Source organism: Apus apus, chromosome 6, assembly GCF_020740795.1.
Source record: "Apus apus isolate bApuApu2 chromosome 6, bApuApu2.pri.cur, whole genome shotgun sequence".
In the NCBI taxonomy this organism is placed as follows: Eukaryota; Metazoa; Chordata; class Aves; order Apodiformes; family Apodidae; genus Apus; species Apus apus.
The window spans coordinates 10,715,830-10,739,177 of NC_067287.1; the positions used below are offsets into that span (position 1 = coordinate 10,715,830).

Consider the following 23,348-nt stretch of genomic DNA (forward strand, 5'->3'; position numbering starts at 1 on the left):
CAGTCACTTTCTGCAACTCCACAAACCACCCCACACTCCCCCTGATGGGCTTATGCAGGGTTCCTTTCAGGCTCTTCTCCATGTGTATTCACACTGAAATGATGTTATGTCAATAGGTGGGGTGAACAATAAAGAATCTTTAGTCCAGAATTTCAGTGTCATTTTTGTGACCTCATAGAAATGCCCTAAACTTTGCAAAAAGTTTCTTTGCATAAAGGGAAACTACCATGCAGAACTTTGACGTGTTACGGTTGGCCATACACACATTCTTATCTAAAACCTCCTCCTTCTGGCAGCTCACTTACAAATACAGCATGCTTCCTTCCTACTTATCAGCAAAGATGAATGGATGGAAGGACCCTAGCTATGTCTGCTCCTGATCCTTCCTGGACAACTCTGATCTTGGCAAGCATTACCACAGCTCGGGTCCCTTGCTCTCCTCCTGTCAAGCCACATACATCAAGAATAAGAATTTACACAGGCTTTTCTGTGTGGCTGCCTAGGGCCGAATGACAATCAAAACCTAGAGAAGCCTTTTCAAATCTTTTTTTCTTTTTTTTTTTCCTGACCCAGTGGAGAAGACTCTGCATCCAGGATGACAGGGGAAAGCTCAGCATGTGGCTGTAGCAGAAGCCTCAAGAACTCCAGGAGGGCTCTTAAGAGCAGAGCTCCACCAGGGCCCCCTCTACCCTTCTCTAGAGCACCTTAGGCTTTTCCTTTCATAGCTCATGACTTTCTCAAACTTTTCAAGTGAGAGCTGAGGGCACCAGATTAGACAAACTCAGGGTGAGGAGGATGGCATAACTCTCTGGGACAGTCTCTGGTGAAATGAAGATGACTTCACAGATTTGCATACTATATATTTATACAGAACATACACACTATGTACATGTAAATAAGGGCAATCTGTAATAATATAAAGATCTAAAGAGTAAGTGATCTACTTGACTTGGTTTTGAACTCAGTGCATCACTAAGAGGTAGGAAAAATCCTCTGCTGTCAACAAAGTTAAAGCCACAGAAAACCACTGTAAATAAGACCAAACAAGAGACTTCACATCTATACATTTTGTGTAAGCTTGCTCTACAAACATTCATTCTACTACACCTACAGAAGGCAAAACACGTCCAACTTTTTGGAGCCAGTCTCCTAACATAATTTAAATCTAGTAAAATGAACCTTTTTAATTCATCATGTAAGTAGAAATGGCAGGATAAAATGCTCTTTAACAGCATGAATAAACTCCACAAGGACAAAGATAAACGGAAGGGTGCTGCATGCAAAACAAAAGAGTGAAGACTGTTAGACACACGTACATTTTATTAAGAGCAATATATTTCTCCTACATCAGGAGTAACCATATAAATCAAAAGGCCTCAGCTCACAACCATTTAACAATCTTCTATAAATACCAACTAAAAATATTCACCTGAAACACACTTGTTTCAATTCACTTCACTGTGTTTATAAATAATCTGTCAAACAGGAATCCATGCTGATCCACAGACTACTCTAATCAGTCCACACAAATCACTCCTTGCAATTTCAATAAAACACTCAAAGAATCTGAAGAACCATAAATAAGCACAGAATTAATACACTCTCCCAATTAATCCTAACTTACAGGTCCCTATTTATGCACACCTAAACCACAGCATACATCAGATTTCTCAACACCTGTCCTCCAGGTGGATGCTTACCTGAGCTGTTGGATTAGATCCTCCCCTTCTTTGATAACATTGAGGGTAGCATCCAAGGTGGCTGTTTGTTGCTGCTGAAACTGCTTGATAAGCTCCTGAACCGCATCCACAGAGTCAGCACAGACATCCTCTAAGAGCTCCTTCTGCAGATCTTCCATCCATGTCCACAGCTGGGAAGGAGGGGAGGGAAATATAAATCAGAGAAGGATTGAGATTTAACCCTTCTGCTCTCTAATTCCAGATCAGTGAGCATTAACCAGGGCTGCATGTTTCACATGAAAACTGACTTAAAGTTTCTAAAAACCAAAAGATACATTGGTTACTGCTTCAGGTTGATGCAACTCCATTTTTAGCAACAAAGAATAAATCAAAATCAGGTATTTTTTTCCAAAATTAATTTGCACTTCAGTTTTTGTGTGACAATAACTAATGTATTATTCTGATTAACTCTCTACGCAAGTAACAAATTACAATGCCCTACAGCTGTGACAACCTAGCCCTTTCAGGATCTGTGTGCCATCAGCTGCTATTAATTTCATGTGCAGCTGAAGCTTGTTGCAGAACAGACCTCAGACTTTGGTATGTGTGTATGGTGCTGCCCAAAACCTAGCAGTGCCTGCTCAGCTACGCCTTCCCAGGCAGAAGGTTTTGTGGAGAGCCTGGGGTTTGCTTGGGGAGTTTTTTTGTGGGTTTCTGCCACTTACCCACCTCCTCAAAATGCATCTCAGACTCTCCTTTTTTTAACTTTGGGAAAATCCAAACATAGGACACAGCAATGTCACCAATCAATCCCATGCAGATCCATTAATTTTAAATAGCCTTGACTAACAATTTTGAAATAACAACAACAAATCATTTAAGTAAGTGCTCAGATGAGAATTTCCAGCCAGCTGTTCATCAGAGATCTGGACTGAGATCTCTGCAAGCCCCAGCAGCCTCCTGTTGGCTGTAAAGGCTTGAAGTGAATGGAGGTTTCCCCTTTAAGCTTGCTTGGAAAAGGGAGTGTAAAATTGCACCAACAGAGCTGGCAGTCTCCCAGCAAATCCTAATGACTCCACCAGAGAGACTATTTTCTGTGCCATTCCTGCCCCATTAACCCACATTCTGCTGGTACAGTTTGCAAGGTAGCAGTGAAGTGCAGGAGCAGGAACATCCCACTTCATCAGTGCACTGTGAGATGCCGAAGGAAGCGGTGCTGCGGGCAGCAGGGCTGCACTTGTGCCTCCCATTCCAGGGAGCTGCAAAGCAGCTTGTGTCAAAGGGAGCTGGAGGTACACAAGAAACAGATGACAGACGTGTGTAGGGGTGGCAAAAGAACTGGTAATAATGTTTTTGTTCAGAACAAGGAGCATTGGGTCTCCATCCTACAAGATTTCTTTAGAGATTGAGAATTCAGTGTGTCCATCTAAAAGAGTAGAAAAGGCTGTTTTAAGTGCCAGCTGCCAAAGGCTTCTCACAATCCAAACCTAAGGCCAGTCATCCATAGGCTTGCTACTGACTTCAAGGATATCACCCTGACCTAGACCAAAGTAATCAAAATCAGACCCTGTCCAATCATTGCTCATGACAGAAGAAGGAGAGCCCAGCTCCCTATGCTCTGGCCTCACCTCTGCTACCAATTCCTTGCATGACAGACTATAAAACACATACAAAAACAAGTTTTAAAACATATGCATAATTTAAAGGTTTTTCAGTTAGGGTGAGCTTTGAATATTTTGGGTAAATGTCTCTGTTTGTTCATAAATAGCATAATCATAATGGCCTATCCTGCCCTGGCCAAAACCTGAACATCTTTGCTCAGTTTATTTACATATTTTCACATTCTCAGGAGAAAGGCATGATATAAAATGGCAAGTATTAATAAAAGAAACAAATATAATTAAGTAGTCAGGCTTATGAAATAAATAAAAGAATGAAAACATATTTAAAGAACCTAATATTTTAATATATGGCCTGAGGTCTAGGTGCTGAACTTAGGAAAGCCACCATAAAGGAATCATAGAACCATTCTGGTTGGAAAAGACCCTTGGGATCACCAAGTCCAACCATCATCCCTACTCTACAAAGTTCTCCTCTAAGCCATATCCACCAACACCACATCCAAACGACCCTTAAACACATCCAGGGATGGTGAATCAACCACCTCCCTGGGCAGCCTATTCCAGTGTCTAATCACTCTTTCTGTGAAAAAAATTTCCCTAATGTCCAGCCTAAACCTGCCCTGTTGCAGCTTGAAGCCATTCCCCCTTGTTCTGTCGCTTATTACCTGTGAGAAGAGACCAGCACCAACCTCTCTGCAATGACCTTTCAGGTAGTTGTAGAGACTGATGAGGTCTCCCCTCAGCCTCCTCAAACTAAACATTTCCAGCTCTTTCAAGTGTTCTTCACAAGATTTATTCTCTAGGCCCTTCAGCAGCTTCGTTGTCCTCCTCTGTACTCGCTCCAGTGCCTCAGTATCTCTCTTGAATTGAGGTGCCCAAAACTGGACACAACACTCCAGGTGTGGCCTCACCAGTGCTGAGGACAGGGGGACAATCACCTCTCTCCTTCTGCTGGTTACAATATTTCTAATACAAGCCAGGATGCCATTGGCTTTCTTGGCCACCTGGGCACACTGCTGCCTCATATTCAGCCACTGGCATTAATGGGGAACACATTATATTTATATATATAAGTATATAAGCCTTTATATATAAGTAACAAATATAAAGTTGGATTTGATCTAGTCCCTGCACCCACTAAAACAGTTGGGACAGCTGGAGTATAACAGGCAAGGACCAGGTTGCTCAGGAATATTATTTATTCAGTTTATTAGATCTTTAGGTAATAGAGCACTTCGTAATGACAGAAGAGAAAAATGGCCATTCCTCTAAATCACCCTTCTGCTTTGAGCTGGGAAAGCCAGCAGTTTTTTAATGTACTGCTGTTCTTCATATTTCAGTTTTTCACTGATGATAACAAAAAACACTCAGGGAACTTCCTTTACAAAAAAAAGTGAAATTAAGATCTTGCTTCATTGACAGGAATTGGCTGTTTTCTTGAACTTTACTTATTAGAAAGGACAGAGGAAATCATTTCAGTCAGTTTCCCTCTGACTGGGGCTTCAGAGGAAAACCTTGTTTTCAAAAGTGTCTCCAGAACCCAACTTTCAGCAGCAGACAAAATGATTTGGATATTTAAGATCCTAAGTCTCTTTTTCAGTATGCTTCTAAATCAAACCAGTTTTGAAATACTTAAACATAAACTGTACTGTACTTACCTGGAACCAAAACACTCATTAATTTTAGAGAGCACTCAAATACATTAACTCATATTAGCTTCAGATTTTTTCTACTAATGATCTCTGATTGTAAGGATTTGCATAATAAAATCTATCAGAATCTAGGTCATCCTTGACTCAAGAGGTTTTTAATCCTTTAGAGTCCATCAATCCCTGGGAAATCCTAATACAAAGAATCAGTCAGTATTAATAAGATTAGGAAGATCTTTCAGGAACAATTTACAATAGGAATCTGAACCAAAAACCTCATAGATTTTGTGCTACAACTAACAGCACCTGAAATAAATTTCTACCAAGTCCGACTTGTGAATTCCCCAGCACTGAAAAGATGAACTCCATGCCACTGCCACACCAGAGTCAGAAAAGCTGTTAGTCATAAAAGAGGAGCCACACCCTGTTTGTCACAGGTCAGGAAAATCAGTCCCCGTTAGGGCTTGATGTCTAATTCCAATGCAACTATTCAACTGATTAAACAAAATTCTGAATATTAAAACCCCAAATCACCTGACATCTTGTGCATTTCCTAATTCATGACCTACTCTAAGCAACTAGCTAGCTTAGACTGAGTGAACCATTTCAATTTATCATGGAAATATGACATAGTACAGGACAAATTTTACCTAGTATTTGCAGAAACTTACTTTTTTCTCTAATTTTTACCATGAGCAAAATTTGTGAGTATCTGTCCCATTCACACTCATAGTCCAAACTAGTGCTAACGTCTCACTTCATCATGTACAGGGGACATATGTAGATGCATGCAGACATTTCAAATACTAACACAATATTCCATATCTAGCTGTGGTGACTTTTACAAAGCTTGCCAGTGATGCACACATCCAGAAAATAACATAATCTCTGCACTGTATTACTTAACATGTACTAAACCAAAGATACAGAATCCTGGAAAACAGTGAAGGAATAACACAAAAATAATTTTTGTGCTTCTTTCAAGTAGATCTGTGCTTTAGGATGATTAATTGGTTATGAGAATGCTAATGCATTAGTGGTAAAAATTGAATTAATCCATCAGAGAGATCCAGCCACAAATGCAAACTCATGCAAACAATGTCTAAAAATGTTGTAGTTGTCAGGTACACAGAAGGCTAAGGCAAATACCTAGCTCTAAAAATCCATGCTCAAGGTCCATAGAGACTCCGGAATCGAAGCTTTACTTATCAAGGCAGCCATGGCTTTATGCAAGAAAAACAATTATCTTCTGATTACTAGACCAGTGGAGAAGCAGAATGACTCCCCTCCTTCTTCTTTTGGGGGAGCATCTGGCACCGCTAATGCATCGTAGCAACTTCTGCATCTTGCTTGGATATAAAACACAGGCAGTTTCCCTACATCCAAGAGACAACAGAGCTCTTTATTCCCAGCCATTTCATCTGATGCAACACCCTTCATTTTACTCAAGTACTTAATGAGACCACTTACTGGAGCTTTGAAGGACACCTGTGTCTGTTACCTAGAAATTAATGCTTCTGACTTAGAGCAAGGACCCCTTTAAACAAAATCTAAAACCTAAGGAGATTGCTAATAAAATCCTGCCTGTATGTTTGGCATAACTATTAAATACTCAGTGTTTATATGCTGCTATTTGCAAATGCCAGAAAGGAGTACCAATCTCCTCAAAACCAGCTTAAAAACAGAGTAATGAGACCAGGGAAAAGCAAAGAACCAGTCAGTTCAATCCACAAGAATTACCATTGTACAACATTTTTGCTAGTTGTGCAAAACAAGCAACTTGGTAACAAGCAACTTTCCAGGGTATATGCTCTATCCCATTATTATGTCAGATAAGTGTCACCTGTTACAGAGGAGGCCCCAAAAGGACATTCAAGCTAACTCAGTAAAGTGAACATATATCATAGCAGTGAAGGCTAGAGCAGAAAGTAGAATAATTCAATGAAATATGAGGACCCTCTTTTCCCATCCAATTTGCACCACTTCCATTCCATGAATTCTAACATAAGTGTGCAAGAAGACCAAGGGCAGGTTAAGAAAAAAAACCCAAACAGAATTCCTCCAGAGAGAGATGTCCATCAACCCTATTTTTCTCTGCTACTATGCTAGGCTTGTACAAACCTATTCTGCGCTGCAACATGTATCTTTTTGATTGTATGCATTAGGAAGTCACAGAGACCCCAAGTTCAGATTAATTTATGGCTGGACTTCAGCCGGTGTTTATGTTTAAGCACCTGTTCAAATGCAATTGTGAATCTGGCTTCACTGAGCAATCTTTAGGAAACTGGCTTTTCTACCGTTCTTCCCCCACACCAACACAGTGGAGATAATAAAACTTTTCAGCGCAATTAACCTTCATCAGCTGATGTTTATTTACACTGAGCACACATCCAGTGCCACTTCAGTTGGAAGAACTGGTGGTTGTTATAAATTGGAAGCATATTTCAACATTTTCCAAAGTCACATTGAAAGTCTCATGGAAATGTCAACAGAAACACATGAAAAACAATGCATGAAATGATGAGCTGAACAGTGACTGTGCCACCAGTGGTCACACAACGACAACATACTGAATAAAATGTGACAAATAGGGTATGACCAGACACTACATATGAAATGCTACAATATGTGAATTCCATGGTAAGAGACAGCTGAGGAGACACCCTGCTGCAGGAGATAATGTTGTCAGATACCACCAAGCTCATGGGGAAGAAATGAGTGGAAAGAAAGGGAACGTTCTGAGAAAAAACCCATCTGATATCTTCCTAACCTCTTAATTGCTTTTTTCTTTTTCTTGCCAATTTCTTGACATTCATCCTTGGTTGGGCTGCATCTGGTGCTTCTGTAGGCTGATTTTTTTAAATTAGTAACCTTGCCTATGGCAAAAGGATTTGCAATGCCTAAACATCTGATGCTTTTTCTAAGTCCTGCATGGACCAGATTGATAGAGCACAGAATAATCTCCTTTCGAGGGAAACATGACTTGAGTAGTTATGCTTACATCAGGGAGTGTGCAGATCCCCAGTTCAAGGTCATATGAATGTAGGAAAGAAAGTTGGCTTATAACTTATGAATCAGATGTACATGTTCTGTGCTGTTTCTGCTGCAATCATGATTTGCAAAAATATGTTGTTTGTCTGGTACAATTTTGATACAAGTTATTCCTAGTTATGAATCTGGATGTAATTAATAGCAATAATTGTACTAAGGAAATAAAAAATCTACACTTGATCATACTGATACTTGGAGAAGTTTTTCCTACATCAAAGGATTTCTTTGGATTTTCACCAGCATAATACAGTACAATTTGATGCAGGAGGAGCTTTCTATAGCTGTAAAAGACACACTACAAATTCAGCAATTTACTTAAATAAATGCAGGTACCACAACATTTTCCCCTAAATTTTTCGCTGGTTCTAAATGTTTCGTTACTTCTCAAATGGAGGCTGCACTACCTCTTTCCCTGTGCTTCTTCCAGTGACTGGCCCTATCACTTGCAGCCTTACTCTGATCTTACTCCGAGCCTTTTGTGCCATTTTGTGCACTACACCCTAAGAATCTCAGAAATAAATCATTTGTGACAATTCTGAATAATTCTAAAACTTTCTAAGGATTAAACAAATGGTGGTACCTTTCTCTAAACAAGCAGTCTCATTGGATCCATCAGCTTGAACCACTACATTGATTCTACCCATTTTAAACATGTTGTGTAGACTCCATTATATACCAGTACTTGAGGTGCAAGAGAACGTGCCTTCTGAGTGGTGAGGGAATGACAGGAGCATTCCTGTGTGCCTTGGATGAAGATGTACTCAGTACACAAACTATCACAGGCACTGGCTGCCCACTCTATTGCCTTTGTACACAGCAGTTAAAGCTGCAAGTCCAAGCACTGGAACTGGGAGAAGCTCATCTTCCTCAGCTTCAGGAAATTGGGAGAATGGGCTGTAATATGACTAACAAAAGGGTACTTTATGAGACCTGACACGTCCAAGTTACAGGTGCTCATAAAACACCCATCTAAGTGCAGCGTGAACCACTGTTATCTGGAGTGCAAGGCCTACAGGCTGGAGACCTGACTCCATAACATGCAAAACACATGCAAGGGCCTTCAAAAGGCAATGGTGATATCTGAGTGAAGCCAAGCAGTCAGTCAAAATGGCCTGAGAAATGCAGGTACCAAAGTGTGAGCTTGAATACAGTCTACAAGAATCCTTTTGCTTACATGTGGCAGAATGATGGAAAGTACTTCTCCTGCCATGCACCTGCCCTTGTGCTGCTGCAGGTTTGACTTCCTAAGATTTGGTCTACATGGCTGCATTTAAAAACATTAAATTCTTATTACCTTGATTCTGTCTCCCAGTTTTTTGCCATCACAGATGGCAGAATTTTATTCACTAGTGTTCTGGCCGTGCTTCAAACTCTCCTGCTCAAGAGCAGGATGTGCTGCCAGGACACCACAGTTCTCTCCATCCCCATCTTCTTAATCCTTCATGAAAAAAGCTTGCTTCTAGACAACAAATGGACAGGAAAGGAGCACCCCACACCACCCAGCTGTCCTGCCTCCTCAGTTCCAGATCTTTGGAAGCTTTACAGGCAAGAATTTAACTCTGTAAAGAAACCACCAATGTGAATGACTGGTGAACGTTTCCATTTTGGTCAAAGCCATGGTTTATGCTCTGGAGTTGGAAAAGGATTTGCTCTTATTTTGCTGCTTCATGGCAACAGATTGCTGATAACCCAAAGTGAACTTTACCATAGCTCTCACAAAAATAATGCTTGTTAGACCAGCAGATCCCTCTCTCCAGGCACAATTATCAGAATGTTAACAGGAAGCTGGAAATGTATCTGTCTACTCCCAGGAATCTGTCATCTAGGAAAAAGACTGCACATGTCACCTGTATGTACAGCTCTGGCAGTTCACTTCTCCCACATCCTCTGCACTCTGCCTACAAATCCACCTTTGATAGGAATATCAAAATGTTTACAAACTGAGAACTAATTTTTCTTTAAAAAAATCAGCATTTACTTATTCCCTTATAAAAGCATTTGCTTTTTTCCCAGCTCTTTGTCTTGTGATTTACTCCCTCCATCAAACTACACTGATTCAGCTCCCAGCAAAAACAACATTCATACTTGCAAGAAGCATAAATTTAAGGTTTAAAGTTTCACAGCCCTGCAGATATTTTCAAAGTCCAATTTTGTATGCTGCTTTGCATGTACTTCAGCTGTTCATTTTATCCCATTGAAGGAACAAAGTTTCTAGCTACTGAACAAGGCATGTGATGCTTCATTCTAACCCTGAAAAGTGCTGGGATGTACAAAGGCCCATCAGTGAATATTTTATGTGCAGAGAGACAGTTTGTGTCATTTTAGTGTGTTATGCTTTCACTGTTTTTTAAAATCTGCCCGTAATACCAGAAAAGAGACAAAAGCACTGTCCAGGACAGGAGCAGAGTAGTGTACAAGTATGTAAGATAAATTTATTTGTGGTTGATATCTTCAGAGACATTTTCAGGACTTCTACAAGTTGCCAGCAAGTGGAATTCCTAAACCAATTATCCCCTCCATCACAAGTCTCTATAATGTAAAAGAGGACTGCTCTGAAGCTTTAGTATTAACAATTAAAGTCAAAGAATACATTATTAAATTATGTAACATTAACTTTGAATCCTGGTTCAATTTACAATGAATGACAGGATTATACAATATATCCCAGATCCACTGTCTTGTTTGCTCCATGATTAACTTTGTTTCATTTGGTCAACAAGAGTCACCAGCAGCAGACCTTAGCCTGGTGAGCTTTCCTCTCCCTGCTTTCCAGCAACTCTGTCACCATGTGAGGGCCAAGCCCTGTCAAAATCAGCGACCTTATCTGAAATAATCACCTAATCATGATACTCAACCAAAGCAGAAAGAATTTAATTTCACAGGTCTTGGTTATCAAGTAAAATTAAGTTAGTAGTGACTGCAGTAAAACACTGTGACTGTTCCTTACTGACAGGGTAAACCCACTCCCATTACTCACTTGAGTAACTCTACTGATATCTATGGAGTGACCAAGGTGCCCTGTGAAACACAAATAATTTGGGTCTACATAGGAAGCTGCCTGACACTTAATGGTCCAGCACTTTGCTCCCAGTTTCTCATGCCCTTATCAGACAAGCTGTTCAGGGTGAAACTTTCCATACCAGGTATCTGCCTAAGGCTGAACTTGATGAATTTTGAAGTAAAAGGTCCAGAATGAGAGGAAGGGGAAAAAGGACTTACTTGCCTGTGTTAGAAATGGAGTCTTATTTCTGCTTACATGAGATGCTCCAGACCCTCCATGCTTTTAAGCAAGGGTTTGAAATTTTGCAGGGTTTAGCCCTGATGTCAAGAATATACATTATGTCACCCCTGTGAAAATTTTCCCAAATTTGGTCACTCAGAAGACCTCTGGCAAGCTTTGGTTTGCACATGTTAATAAGAACCTGTTAGGAGTTTGGTAGTTAATTTTTCTCAACATTGAATATTTCCTGAGCATATTCATCCCCATTCTATTCATCCCCCCCATACTGCCAGGTACACATGGCAGGCTCCACATGGAACTGCAAGCTCTGAGCACCTCATCCTATTGCTCTTCTGACCTACCAAGGACCAACAAAGCACAGGACACATGGCCTCAAATCACACTAATATTTTGCCTGCTATTTGCTGCTGCAAGACTCATATGGTTGATCCAGATGTGAAGCAAGAACCTGAATTCAATCACACTTAATCCTGAGAGAAATTATTTGGGTACAATTCTGTTGAATGCACTTATCCCACTGATAGTTCATAACTTTACCCTGCCATACAGATAACTGGATTTGATTCCCAAGGAACCAGGTTTCTGCTCACATCATCAGGAATGCCCTGGTTTAAAAGGGTATGAAAATACTGACTATAAACTAAGAAATCATAACGGATACTGTAGGACTGTGGGATGTACACCATCTCTTTAATAGGCATGGCAATAGGACAACTACATCACTCATGAGTTATGTTAGTAACAATCACTTAGGGGACTGCTCTAAATTTATGCATCTAAAATGTTTTCAACATACCAGAAAGTCACCATTTCAGCCTATTGCATGTATTCTTAAGTGAGGCCACCTACAAAAAAAATCAAAATTATTGTTATGTCTGACAGTCTTTCCCACTTACAAGTCAATGTTTATCAGAAGGAATCCTCTTATAATACTCTCACATTACATGAGCAGTGATTCGAGTCTACTGTAGTATAAAAAAGCCACTCAACTTTAATTGCTCATGGGATATCTGGATCTAAATTACTCCCTAACTCAACACTATATATTGTCCTGAAGAAATTCTAATAAGGCAGATTACAAAAGGAATATTAACTTTGACAAGATCACTTCTAAAAAATGGAAGCTGTTAAAAATTTCTCCCGGGTTGGGACTCTGGGTAGTCACAGGTAGAGATGAAGAGGTGGGCAGTGACAAGGTTCACAATCAATGCACTCATCCAGGCCTGGGAATTACTGCATCAGGAATGCAATTCATCTGTGCTGGGAGAACTGTCAGAGGTGACATATTCTTTGCAGGAAGATATTTAGAATATTTCCACTAAAAACATGTCAGTAAGACCAATTCTTTCTACTTAATTCTCCCTTTCAACAGTTCTGCCTCAGTAGATTAATATATCAAGAAATAATGAGAATTTGGGAAACTTTGATGGAAAATACATGTACCATATAACTTCCTGCATTATTGCCAAGAACACACAAAGGCAACTGCTTATTAATCTTCAAGAGCATAAGAGAAACATAAAAGAAACAATTTAAATCTGACTTGGAACTCTCTAACTAAACTAAAACTGCTACTGACTTAAAGGGAAGTTTGCTTCATAAATCCTGAGTTTAAAATTGGAATTTAATGTATGTTTTGGTTTTGGGACTGAAATATCAGAAAAAGCAATTAATCTATGTTTAAGCAGTTTCATAAAATGTATATGGATGGTGTAGATCTGACCTGGATAAGTGGGAGAGTGACTAGAGCAAGAACTTGCATTTGGTCCAGCCCAGCTCTGTAGGCTGAGAGGTCTCACCAGGGCTGAGCACCCTTTCTAGTCAGAGCCCAGGGAGGAACTGACTGAGATCAGTTGGTGTGAGACAGAGGAAGGATATAATACTATCAGAGGCATGGTGGCAAAGTTAGGATGTTTATATTAATTTTTAAGGAATCCAGCTATCTGTTTTGTATTTATATTGAAGAATGACAATGACATTAACTCACTATTTTACAACTTAAATGAGGGGCCAAGCAATGAGTCATTTCTACTTGAGCCAATCTATTTATAGCATAAAAAGGCAAATATAGATCCAAACATGTGCTACAGCTCTCTTGTAGTAATGCTTTGCCCTTTGTACTAGGTCCCCCTGGCACACTTTGTTTAGTTCACTGTGTTTGTGGGGATCCCCACAGCTGGCAGACAAATACTAAGACCACAGTGATTTCCTCACTTATTTTGGCAAAAAATAAAATAAATAAATGAGGCATTAGACTGTGTGATTCTCATCAGTGCAGAAACATGTCACTGAAGGAGGCAGGTAGTGACACACAAGGAAATTCAGTGAACCTGCAAAAAAACAGAGTGGTTGTGCCACACAGGAGTGAATTAACATGGGAGTAAGGAAGCAAAAACTTCCTTTCTCTTGCAGAGCTGCTGTGCATCGTCCAACTTTGGGCACAACTGGAGACTGCAATAAGTTTAGTAGCTTCTCTGCACCCAAGCCAAGGGCTTTCTTTCATTTTGATGATTGTGGGTTTATGGGTCCACCCTGACTTTGCTGATGTTCCAGTCTTACGCTACCGTTCTCTTGTCTGTCCCTCTGAAGAGAGAGGCACCAGGAGCCTGTCCATTCTGGGTCTCCCTAAAACTGACAGCAAATACTGAGCTTTCCAAAAAGGCATCATAGCACTAATCTGTCCCATAGGCAAATATCAAAGACGCAGATACTTATGGTTTACTCTCAATATCTAGTAAACAGCATTGGTGTTGTCACAAAAGTTTGGGGGTTTTATTTTTTTTTAAAGTGCATTTTTATACATCTGCATTTCCATACAACAAAACTGGCCTCATTAAAACCAGGTGAGTGGAGCAGGCAATTCCCTTCTTGTTGAAGGACAGAACTAAGTAGAGTGTACTGCAACCCAAAACCTTTCATACAGGGAAGGTTAAGTTCCCAAGCCCAAATTAAACTACACAGTACAAGAAATTATCAGAAGAAATTTAGATTACAGAAAACATACTTTTAACTTCATGGAGTCATGTCCCTCTTTGTTTTACTAGTCATCACCTGCCTAGGTGAAGCAAGGTTAATCACATTAGGAAATTGTTCAGAAATCATTCTGACTGAGGAAATAACTAATTAAGGTTCCCTTGTGTCAAACAAGCATAGCTGCAAGCAATAGAACTACTCTGGAAACAATAGTACTTTTCACAAGCTTAAAGTAACTAGATTTTAGGGTATTGCAAAAAAAGGTTGTAAAATGAAAACCTTCATGTATCAACAGCTGTAATGGACACATTGTAACTCCAACTATCTATCTATCTATCTCTAAAAATGTGTGTGTACACCTATTTAAGGAGGCTTCACATGTTGGCAAGCAACTTGTTTGCAACACGTAAGTGAACAATCACAGGCAAAGCTTTCAGCTTCTAATAGCATATTTCTCATCCAGTGTGCTTTTGCAAACAGACACTGCAGAGCATGAAAACAACCATTCTGACTAATTCCATCTCTCTCAGCAGAAACCTTATCTTGAAAAGTCACTCATCACTGAATGGCCTTTGGTCTGCAGAAAAATGTGAAGTATGCTTTAATTACATCCCCAGTGGCCTCCCATTTGATGTTCTGTCCACTGTTTCTCTGGCGAGACAGCCTTATCTCTGGATATTTTTCCAATTACACTAAACAGCATTTATTCAGATCCTCACTGACTTACTGTATCAGTATGAGGCCATTTGCTCTTTAATTATGGAAAGTGAAGTTTGCCTCATTAAACAATGTAAGATTTCCAGTAACACTTAATAATGATGGCTACATTAATGAACACTACATTCAAATGGAATCCCTCTGAGGATACGTATCACACTGCTAGCATGTTTATACCTAATGTGTTAATATCAACTCATGTTCTTACAAGAGAATACTTGCTTTATAACAACACATTCTAGTTGTGAATTAAGCTCTGCTTGTTAGATATGCTGTCCCTGTATTTTAATGTACTATATCATTTGTAGGCTTCATTCACATTTTGTTTCCTCTTTACAACAGCCAGACACATGCATCGAATACACTGGATATCAGCCCAGAGTGGTGAAGATGCCTTTTCTATGTCATCTGCATTTTCAGAGTCAGCTTCTTGCAGCACCCTGCAATACACAGAAGAATTCCCTCATGCACATCTTACCTCTTTGGTGTGGGTATGGAAGGAAACCGACATGTCCAAGAGAAGTTTCCTCTGTTCCACCCTCCGGACAAAGTCCTGAATCCGTACTTCCAGATGCCGGGCTGCTTTATAGATCTCTTCAGGGTCACATTCCCCAGTCTGAGCCAACTGTTCTGCAGCTTCCAAAAGCTTGTCTGCATTGGTGTATGTATTCTACCAGCAAACAAAGCAAAAAAGGGAGTATGATTAATACAACTGTGGCAAATAAACCCAGGAAACAGGCTGTTTATTCTTTCAAAGGCACGAAGGCAAGTGATTACCAGAGTTTTAAAACAATAGTAATAATTCCTACTGGCACTGCCATCTGTGAAAGGAGAGTGTATAAACCGCATAGACTAATCCCTGAATACACATGAAATAATTTTTATTTGAAACACACCAATCCAGCCTGGTCTCGCCAGGCACAGCAACAGGACTACGCATTGGAATTGCACAAAGAGTCCCCTGGAATTTCTCAAAGATAATGTAATGAAGCAAGTGGGACTTACCACCTCAGAAGGCTACGGTGTCTCACGTGACACTTGGCTACAAGCTTGCTGCCAAGGCCTCCCAATGGCTATCACATTACAGCATGGAATCATGTTAGCCAGAGATGTCTCAGCCTCAAGAAACATTTGCCTTTCACTTGCTTGTGTGAGATAACTTTAGAAGACTGTGTCTTCAAGTTCCGTCTATGTTTTTTCCTCTCACCTACCATTCTGCATCATATTTGTAATGAAATAGACCTATTAGATGGGCTTGCAGCTGACAATATGGAATGCTCAGATTGCTCTGGAGGGGCATAATTTCTGGCCAGTCCGAGGCACGTACCTGGCCACCATTACATAAGAATTTCAACACTTCACCAGCCTGAATAGATTTGCCCCATAGCCACAGGCTTTGTGATCTGAGATGTATCACTCCTACTTTACAGAGAGGGAACTGAAGAATGCAGAAGCTAAGCACTGTACCCAAGACAGGCCAGCCTGTGGAGGAACAGACATGAATGGCATCAAACTTACCTCAGCTTTCAAACTACCTTCCCATCGTTTCTCTCCCTCTATCACATTCGTGGAAAACACCACTGAACTAAGGCACCAGAGAGTCTCACAAGTAACAGCAGAAATGGAAAGGGAGTGCAGTCATCTCCACAGCCGTGGAGCTATGTTTAGCTAACTAAACATAGCCAGCCCTTGCTGTCACAGAAAATCTTTCTTCACTCAGGTTGAAGCTAATACCTCTGTGGAGTTCAATGCTTACCAAAAATAAGGAGAGACAGAGGTATTAGCTTAAGGGTGTTTCCTGCACCAGGTGAGATCTCCAGAAATGCTTGATGTTGGCCTAAGACTGCTCCCACTGGGAATTTTAACCTCCCTATCATAGAAGCCGAATTGTAGCACCTGCTTTTTCAAAATCTTACTGAAAATTGCCTTCAATTTAAAAATGCATTAACTTTACACATATATATAATACCTTTGAACACTGTGGACACACGTCATTCTGAGCATTAAAGGAACACTGTCAAACATAAAAGCCACAACTGAAGTTATGTTGTTCTTACTTAGATAATATCCTGCTGCAGTCAATAGTTGTTGCTTGAGAAAATATCCAATACAAAGATGGAACACTGGCCTCCAAGTGTTTAATGGGGGAAAATGTTTCCAGTTATAAAAAGCTGAAAGAAAACAGCTCGTTCACTGTTCATTTTTCCAGTTTCTGAGGGCTGACTATAAATATCCAGTATTTGCATTTCTCCTTTTGGACTGTGAAGAACATATTCTAGACAGTTTAGTCACCAATAATAAATTTTTATTACCTCACTTTGAGGCCACTACTGTAATGGTTAGGTTGTTAACAGTGGCAAAATATTATGGTTGAATAATACTTTTTAAAAAATCTCTTTAGCTGAAAATTTGAAAAAAAAATGTTCCATTTAATATGATCTAAATTAGGGTGCAGTTTCACTTAACAGCATCCTTACTGAATGATCCTCTTCCAATAGTATTTGGAGCAACTGCCAAAGCTAGCACTCTCTGTCAAAGTCCACTCCATTCCTGGGTTTTTCACACATTACCACTCCAACAGCTCAAACACCAATCTAGCTCCCTGGGCAGAAAGCTGTTCCCTGCTTTTATATATAATATTTAGCACACTTTCAAAAGCATTCACTCTCTGCTAAAGGCACAGATTTAAGACACAAACATCTTTGATGAAATACAGTATGAATAGAGCTTTGCTGCATTTGTCCCTAACACTTTTATGTTCGTTTCTGCTGAAAACCATTACAAGTTTACTGACTCCAACACGTGCTGTACCTCATAGCATGGAGATGAGGTGAGTTCACCAATATGATCATCAGACATGAACACACTTCATGGGCAAATGGGTGCAGGCTGAGCCCTAGACTTTGGGAAAAAAAAGACTGCAGACTGGCCTCAAGAGAAACAAGCTGCACAGCCAGTAAAGGATGCAGCAGTCCCTTTGTATTGCACGAGGTTCTCCAAAGAAAAAAGGGATTTTCTACAAGGAAGCTGGTTGGAAGTGGAAGAAAACACACACAGTGTTTCCCCTGGGCTGTGTCAGGCATTGTCAGCACTCAGTGATGCTTCCCTGAGGCATCCATACCTATTTTTGGACACATTTGCTTGAATGTCTCATGCACAAGATGCCTGAATACAGCACATTTTAAGTATGGTGAAATTTTTGTTGAATTTTTTTTCTACCCTCATCCACTGAGCTCCCAGCTAAGTGTCTGGGTTTAAAAAAAAGGGACAGTTCATGATAGGAAAAACATAAATGGCTTTATCCCATAATTTCTAGAAGGAAGGACACGGTGCTGAGGGATTTCCTGTTCACTGTTGCAGATTTAAGAGATTTAGATACATTTCAGATAAGCAACCGTATATGGGAGCTAACTACACTTACCTTGAACTTCAGAGTTTTACGTATTGTTGAAAGGATTGCCATCTACTATCAGATAAGATATAAACACAGCACAGGTCAAACAAGCTAGAGTTTAGTTACCTGGTGGGGGGGGCAGCTTTTCTGTTTGTATGTTTCAAGTGCACATAAACAATATCAGAAGTTGTTACACATATCAGATATTTTCATGTACATCTATGTCTGCAAGCACTGAAATAAAGCTATGTTGAGAGCTTCATCCTGGTTGTTATTGTAATGATGCACTGCTTGTCTGCTTCCTACATTTCCATCCTGATCTTGCCCGCTTGTTAGTAAGCTTTTCAGAGTACAGAGCCCTATTTCATCTGTTTGAAGCACTTCATACTTTTATGTTGTTATGGGCTTTGCCCTAACACCTTTTCAACACTGAGAGGCTTGGGGTATTGACCACCTCTCTAGGAAGCCTGCTCCAGCATTCAAGGACCCTCTCAGTAAATAAAAGCTTCCTGTTGTCCAGTCTAAACCTCCTCATGCAGCTTTGAACCATTCCACATGTCCTGTCCCTAGATACAAGGGAGAAAAGATCAGCAACTCACTCTCCACTTCCCCTCCTCTGGAAGCTGTGGAGAGCAATGAGGTTGCCCCTCAGCTTCCTTTCCTCCAAACTAGGCAGACACAGTGTCCTCAGCTGCTCCTCAACGGACATTCTTTCCAGCCCTTTCACCAGCTTTATTGCCCTCTTCTAGAAGCCTTCCAGTACATTAACATTCTTTTTAATTTTATTTTTTTTTTTTAAAAGGAAACCAATCATATTTGTGCTTTTCACTGGTGTCTCCCTGCATTTTCAAGGCATCAATGTAGTGCAGCATTTGGGTTTCAACCCAAGAATATTTTCATAAAGTGGTTCCATGTAAGGTCCCTCCAGTCCTAGCAATTACACTTGTAACTAGCTTATTGCTGCATGTTCCTACACAGAAGACATTGAGAATATCTGTGTCTAATGGTTGCTCAAGGCAGGGCTTGTGGCCCAAATCTGGGTAGTTGTTTTTCCAGAACAATCTCCCCTTGCACTGTATCTAACAGCTGTTTATTATATTTGAGAAGTAACTGTCTCCAAGATCTTCAATGTGTTGTGAACCATGCCGATCATCCAGAGAAAAATGTTCAGCTGTACAGATCAGGAGGGAGATGAGGTAGGGGAATGGGGCAGGTGATCAGACACACGATCACACTAAACACAAAAGACACACCCTAGACACTGCACTTCCTAAGTAAATGTTTAGATACACTGAAGGGGAACAAGGCAGCACTGGTTTGCCTTATTCTGCGTTAATTAAGCTCTGGGGCCATGACAGGCAGATCCAGGCAAAGGTTCCTCACACTGATTTTGAGAACTTTGTCATCTAGCTTTTACCATGCATAAGGCACAGAAGAGGGGGCACTTTTGGAGGCCAGTTAAGTACTGACTGGAGAGAGAACTTAGATGACTAGCTTAGATCTGATTTTCTTGACTCAAGACTAGTGATGTGAATCCCATTTTATGCCTGCAGGCCAAAGCTTAGGAGACTTATTAGGCTTTCTCTGATGTGTTATCTCCTTAATGTTCTTTAGAGTCGTGACTTGACTCTTCAACACCAAAGAGGAAACTGCAGTATTATTCCTCCTGCTGTGAAGATGGGATGTTGAGAAGTTCAAAGCCTGATCCATCTCTCACTGAAAACAGCAAAAAGGATCTTACAGACTTCAGTGAGAACTGGGTCAGCCTCTTAGCCATTTACTCAGGATGGCAGGAGGAGACCAAAAATAGCAAAGGGCTAAAAACAGAATTCTAGAGGCATTGTACCCCTGGTCTGTGCACGGACAGTGAGTAGCACTCCTCCCTGCAGAAACCACAGCACAATTCACATGCACAAAATGTTAACTATGGAGATGATTCTGCATTCCATCTCAATCCTTATAAACTGTTGTTATCCTTAATTATGAAGCTTAGTTACTGATACTAGATTCTTTGCTTGAGCCATTTTGTTAAAATTCAGTCTAATTTTTGTTTAGTTTAAGTGATATCACAGTCAGGCTTTTGTGGAGAATGGTATCTTTAGTAACTTGATATTCTAAAGCTAAAATGAGTGACCACAATGAAGCATTTCTTCAATTAATAAATCTGGGGTTTAAGGAAGCATCCATCTTTGTCACAATTCCACCTCCCTTAAGAAGGGCAAAGGCTAAGTGCATGTGATGAGCTAATGTAAGATGTGATTTTATTCAGTTTGAATTTCACATAATCAAATCAAGACCTGTATCCTTACTTGGGCTCTATTGCTCTAATTCAAAACAGACTTACTAGGAATTACAGTTACAGAAGTTAAAGGCAGAAGATCTCTCTGAGGCCACTTTCTCTATCTGTACAAGATCGTTCCCTACTGTACGCTAGAAAAAAACTTCTTCAGATCTTTTTTTTTAAAAAAAATCCAGGTTAATGAAGTTTCCATCACCTTCTTTTGCAGACTGTTTTTCCCTTAGATATGGCAATTAATCCTACATTTTCCTTGTAATAATTTTCCCCAGTTCTCCTTGCACTGTCCTTGAAGTTTGAGCACTTCAAATACTACAGCCCGTTATATTATGATGGACACATAAGGACACGCCTGCCTTTAAATGAGTGAATCACATCTCTTTAAGTAGTTTAACAAATGAGGGTCTCAGGTAAGTTTGTGAGTACAAGCATGTGTGGGTATGTGTCCAAGCATCAATCACTTGATTATTTCTACAAAATTACTTTTCTCAGAACTGCATCTATTTGCAAACGCACTCTAGGAACCAGAGTGCCTGGAACGTCACTTGTGCTTCAGCACACCCGCAATGCCCACAAAACCTCTCTCCCAGCTCCTGGAAAATTTATCTTTGCAGCAGGTACATGGGGTTGAAATCTCCTTACACCTCTCATCTCCCATTGTGGGAATATGACTCACTCACAATGTTCTAAATGATGTTTCTTCAGACATTTTCTGGCTGAGCTTTGGTATTTACTTATCCATTGCTACTTCCTTTCTCACTGATGTTTGAAGCTTAGTTCAGGAACATCCACAGATTTGGGGAATGTGAAGTTTGCTTCACATTTCAGGTGGCTAAGAGGCCAGATACAATACCATGCTCGTGCTAATTACTACTTTACACCTCCAGTAATTCCAGGATTTCAGTGGATTATCTAAGCAGAAGGGATTTTTTCAGCATGAATGAGAAATAAACAGTTCCCAGAAATGACAAGGTAGGTATCACGCAGCATCCTCACTAACTATCCCCAAGAATCAGATCTTTTTCCATGGACTGTTTTTTCCCTCTGGGTTCACATACCAATTGAGATTAATTTATTATTTGAATTTAAAAGACTGACTCCTAGACATTACATCAAATGCTATAAACCCAGATAAATCATGTAGAAGCTACCTTGGACTTTCAAACTGATAAATAAGCAAGATTAGAATTAACAGCTGGAAATACATCCGCTAAAGGAAATCTTCTTTGCTTTTTCATATTGAATGCTTGCTTCAGATTTAAAAAAATATTGCCTATGGTATATTTTATCACTTCAGCTGTTCTTCTCAATCAGGAGTGCAGCCATACATCAAATCCAGAACACTCTTGTTACCACCATCAGGCTAATTAACTCCAGTGTGATCATAATCATTATTCAGTGAAATGCCAGTGAAACATATAGTGATTTAATGTTTTAAATGCTATCTAGTATCACACATCATATCCAATATTAATAAGTATGAAAAACACAGAGGTGCAACGTGTGTGCACACACCTTATACACACAAAGAACAAGCGAACTTCCGAGCTCAGAGTGGTCAGCTACATCATTGCTAAACTTTTCTATCACTACTGAAAAGCCTCCTCTGTGCCAAGACTTTCCTCTGAATGCCTCCAAAGCTATTTTACTTTCTAAATCAGAATGCTCAAAAGCACACTTGACAAAAATCTAGACTTTTCAAACCGCTGCTTAGATTATTTTCTTTTTTTTTCAAACGTTCCAAGATTCATTTTCATTTTTGTTGCCAGGGGGAAGACAAAGGATTTCATCCTTTTTGAAGGCAGAAGGACTACACCCACCAAAGGCTTCACCTGGAGCCTAGCAAACTTCCTCTTCCTTCCCTGTTTTATTTTAATGAGTATATATGTGCAATCTCCTCTTAAATAAACCACTAAACTCTTGCTTTCTATGAGATAAGCTAATTGTCCTACTCTTTCCAGGGAAGCAATCCGCACATCTCATGTTATAAGGAGGGTATATCTGGGCAGGATTACACTGGAATCTGATCCTTGAAGAAGGTGCAGTTTAAACTACTAGAAATGAATGCAACTTTGTGAGATGGGATGTCAGAAATTTTGATCTACAAAACTCCACACAGGAGCTCAAAAGACACCCCTTTGGCACAAAATGAAGTTTTAATCCCACAAAGCCATCTTTGGTATCTTCCTGAGGCATGAGAGGTTGCCAGCTGAGAAAGCACTGCTGCCCCAGGATGGTTCATCCATGGGGGCCAAAACACAAACAAGTCCATTTAGAAACTGAAGAATCATCAGAGGAAGCAATTTTCATAGAATTCATTGAAAAAACTTGGAAGTTTTAACTGAGGTCATCTCACAGCCCTTCAAAGCCAGCAGTTATAGCTCATCTCAGCACCTCAGGGCACTCTAAATGGAAAGAGTATCTGCTTAATAGGGAGAGTCATTTTATGCTTATAGGGCAAGCAAAGTAAGAAATATGCTCATAGGCAGATAAAGATTAAAAAATACTCTTTGGAATATTTTTTTTCTGTCACCCACTGCTCTCCTGGGAGAAGCATAGCTAAACAGTAAATTAACCTGAGATTATTAAATACTCCTGTTGCTCTTAAATATTTTCAGTATTTTATGGACTCTACAAGGATCTACAAGAATTGGGGAAGATATCTAAAACTGATGATTGCTGGACAAATTTTATCCTAGCATTTGATCCTTGGTAATACCCATAAA

At 40.0% G+C, this 23,348-nt stretch overlaps 1 protein-coding gene across 9 annotated transcripts in view; it reads right to left on the reverse strand.

The window, feature by feature from the left end:
* KALRN (kalirin RhoGEF kinase) overlaps positions 1-23,348 on the reverse strand; it is a 500,706-nt gene that overhangs the window by 188,057 nt on the left and 289,301 nt on the right. For all 9 annotated transcript variants that reach the window (XM_051624220.1, XM_051624222.1, XM_051624223.1 and 6 more), the window contains exons 11-12: positions 15,411-15,602; positions 1,701-1,870 (exon numbers count right to left, since the gene is read on the reverse strand). In XM_051624220.1, the coding sequence (XP_051480180.1) occupies positions 1,701-1,870; positions 15,411-15,602 (362 nt within the window). The remainder of the gene's footprint in view (positions 1-1,700; positions 1,871-15,410; positions 15,603-23,348) is intronic.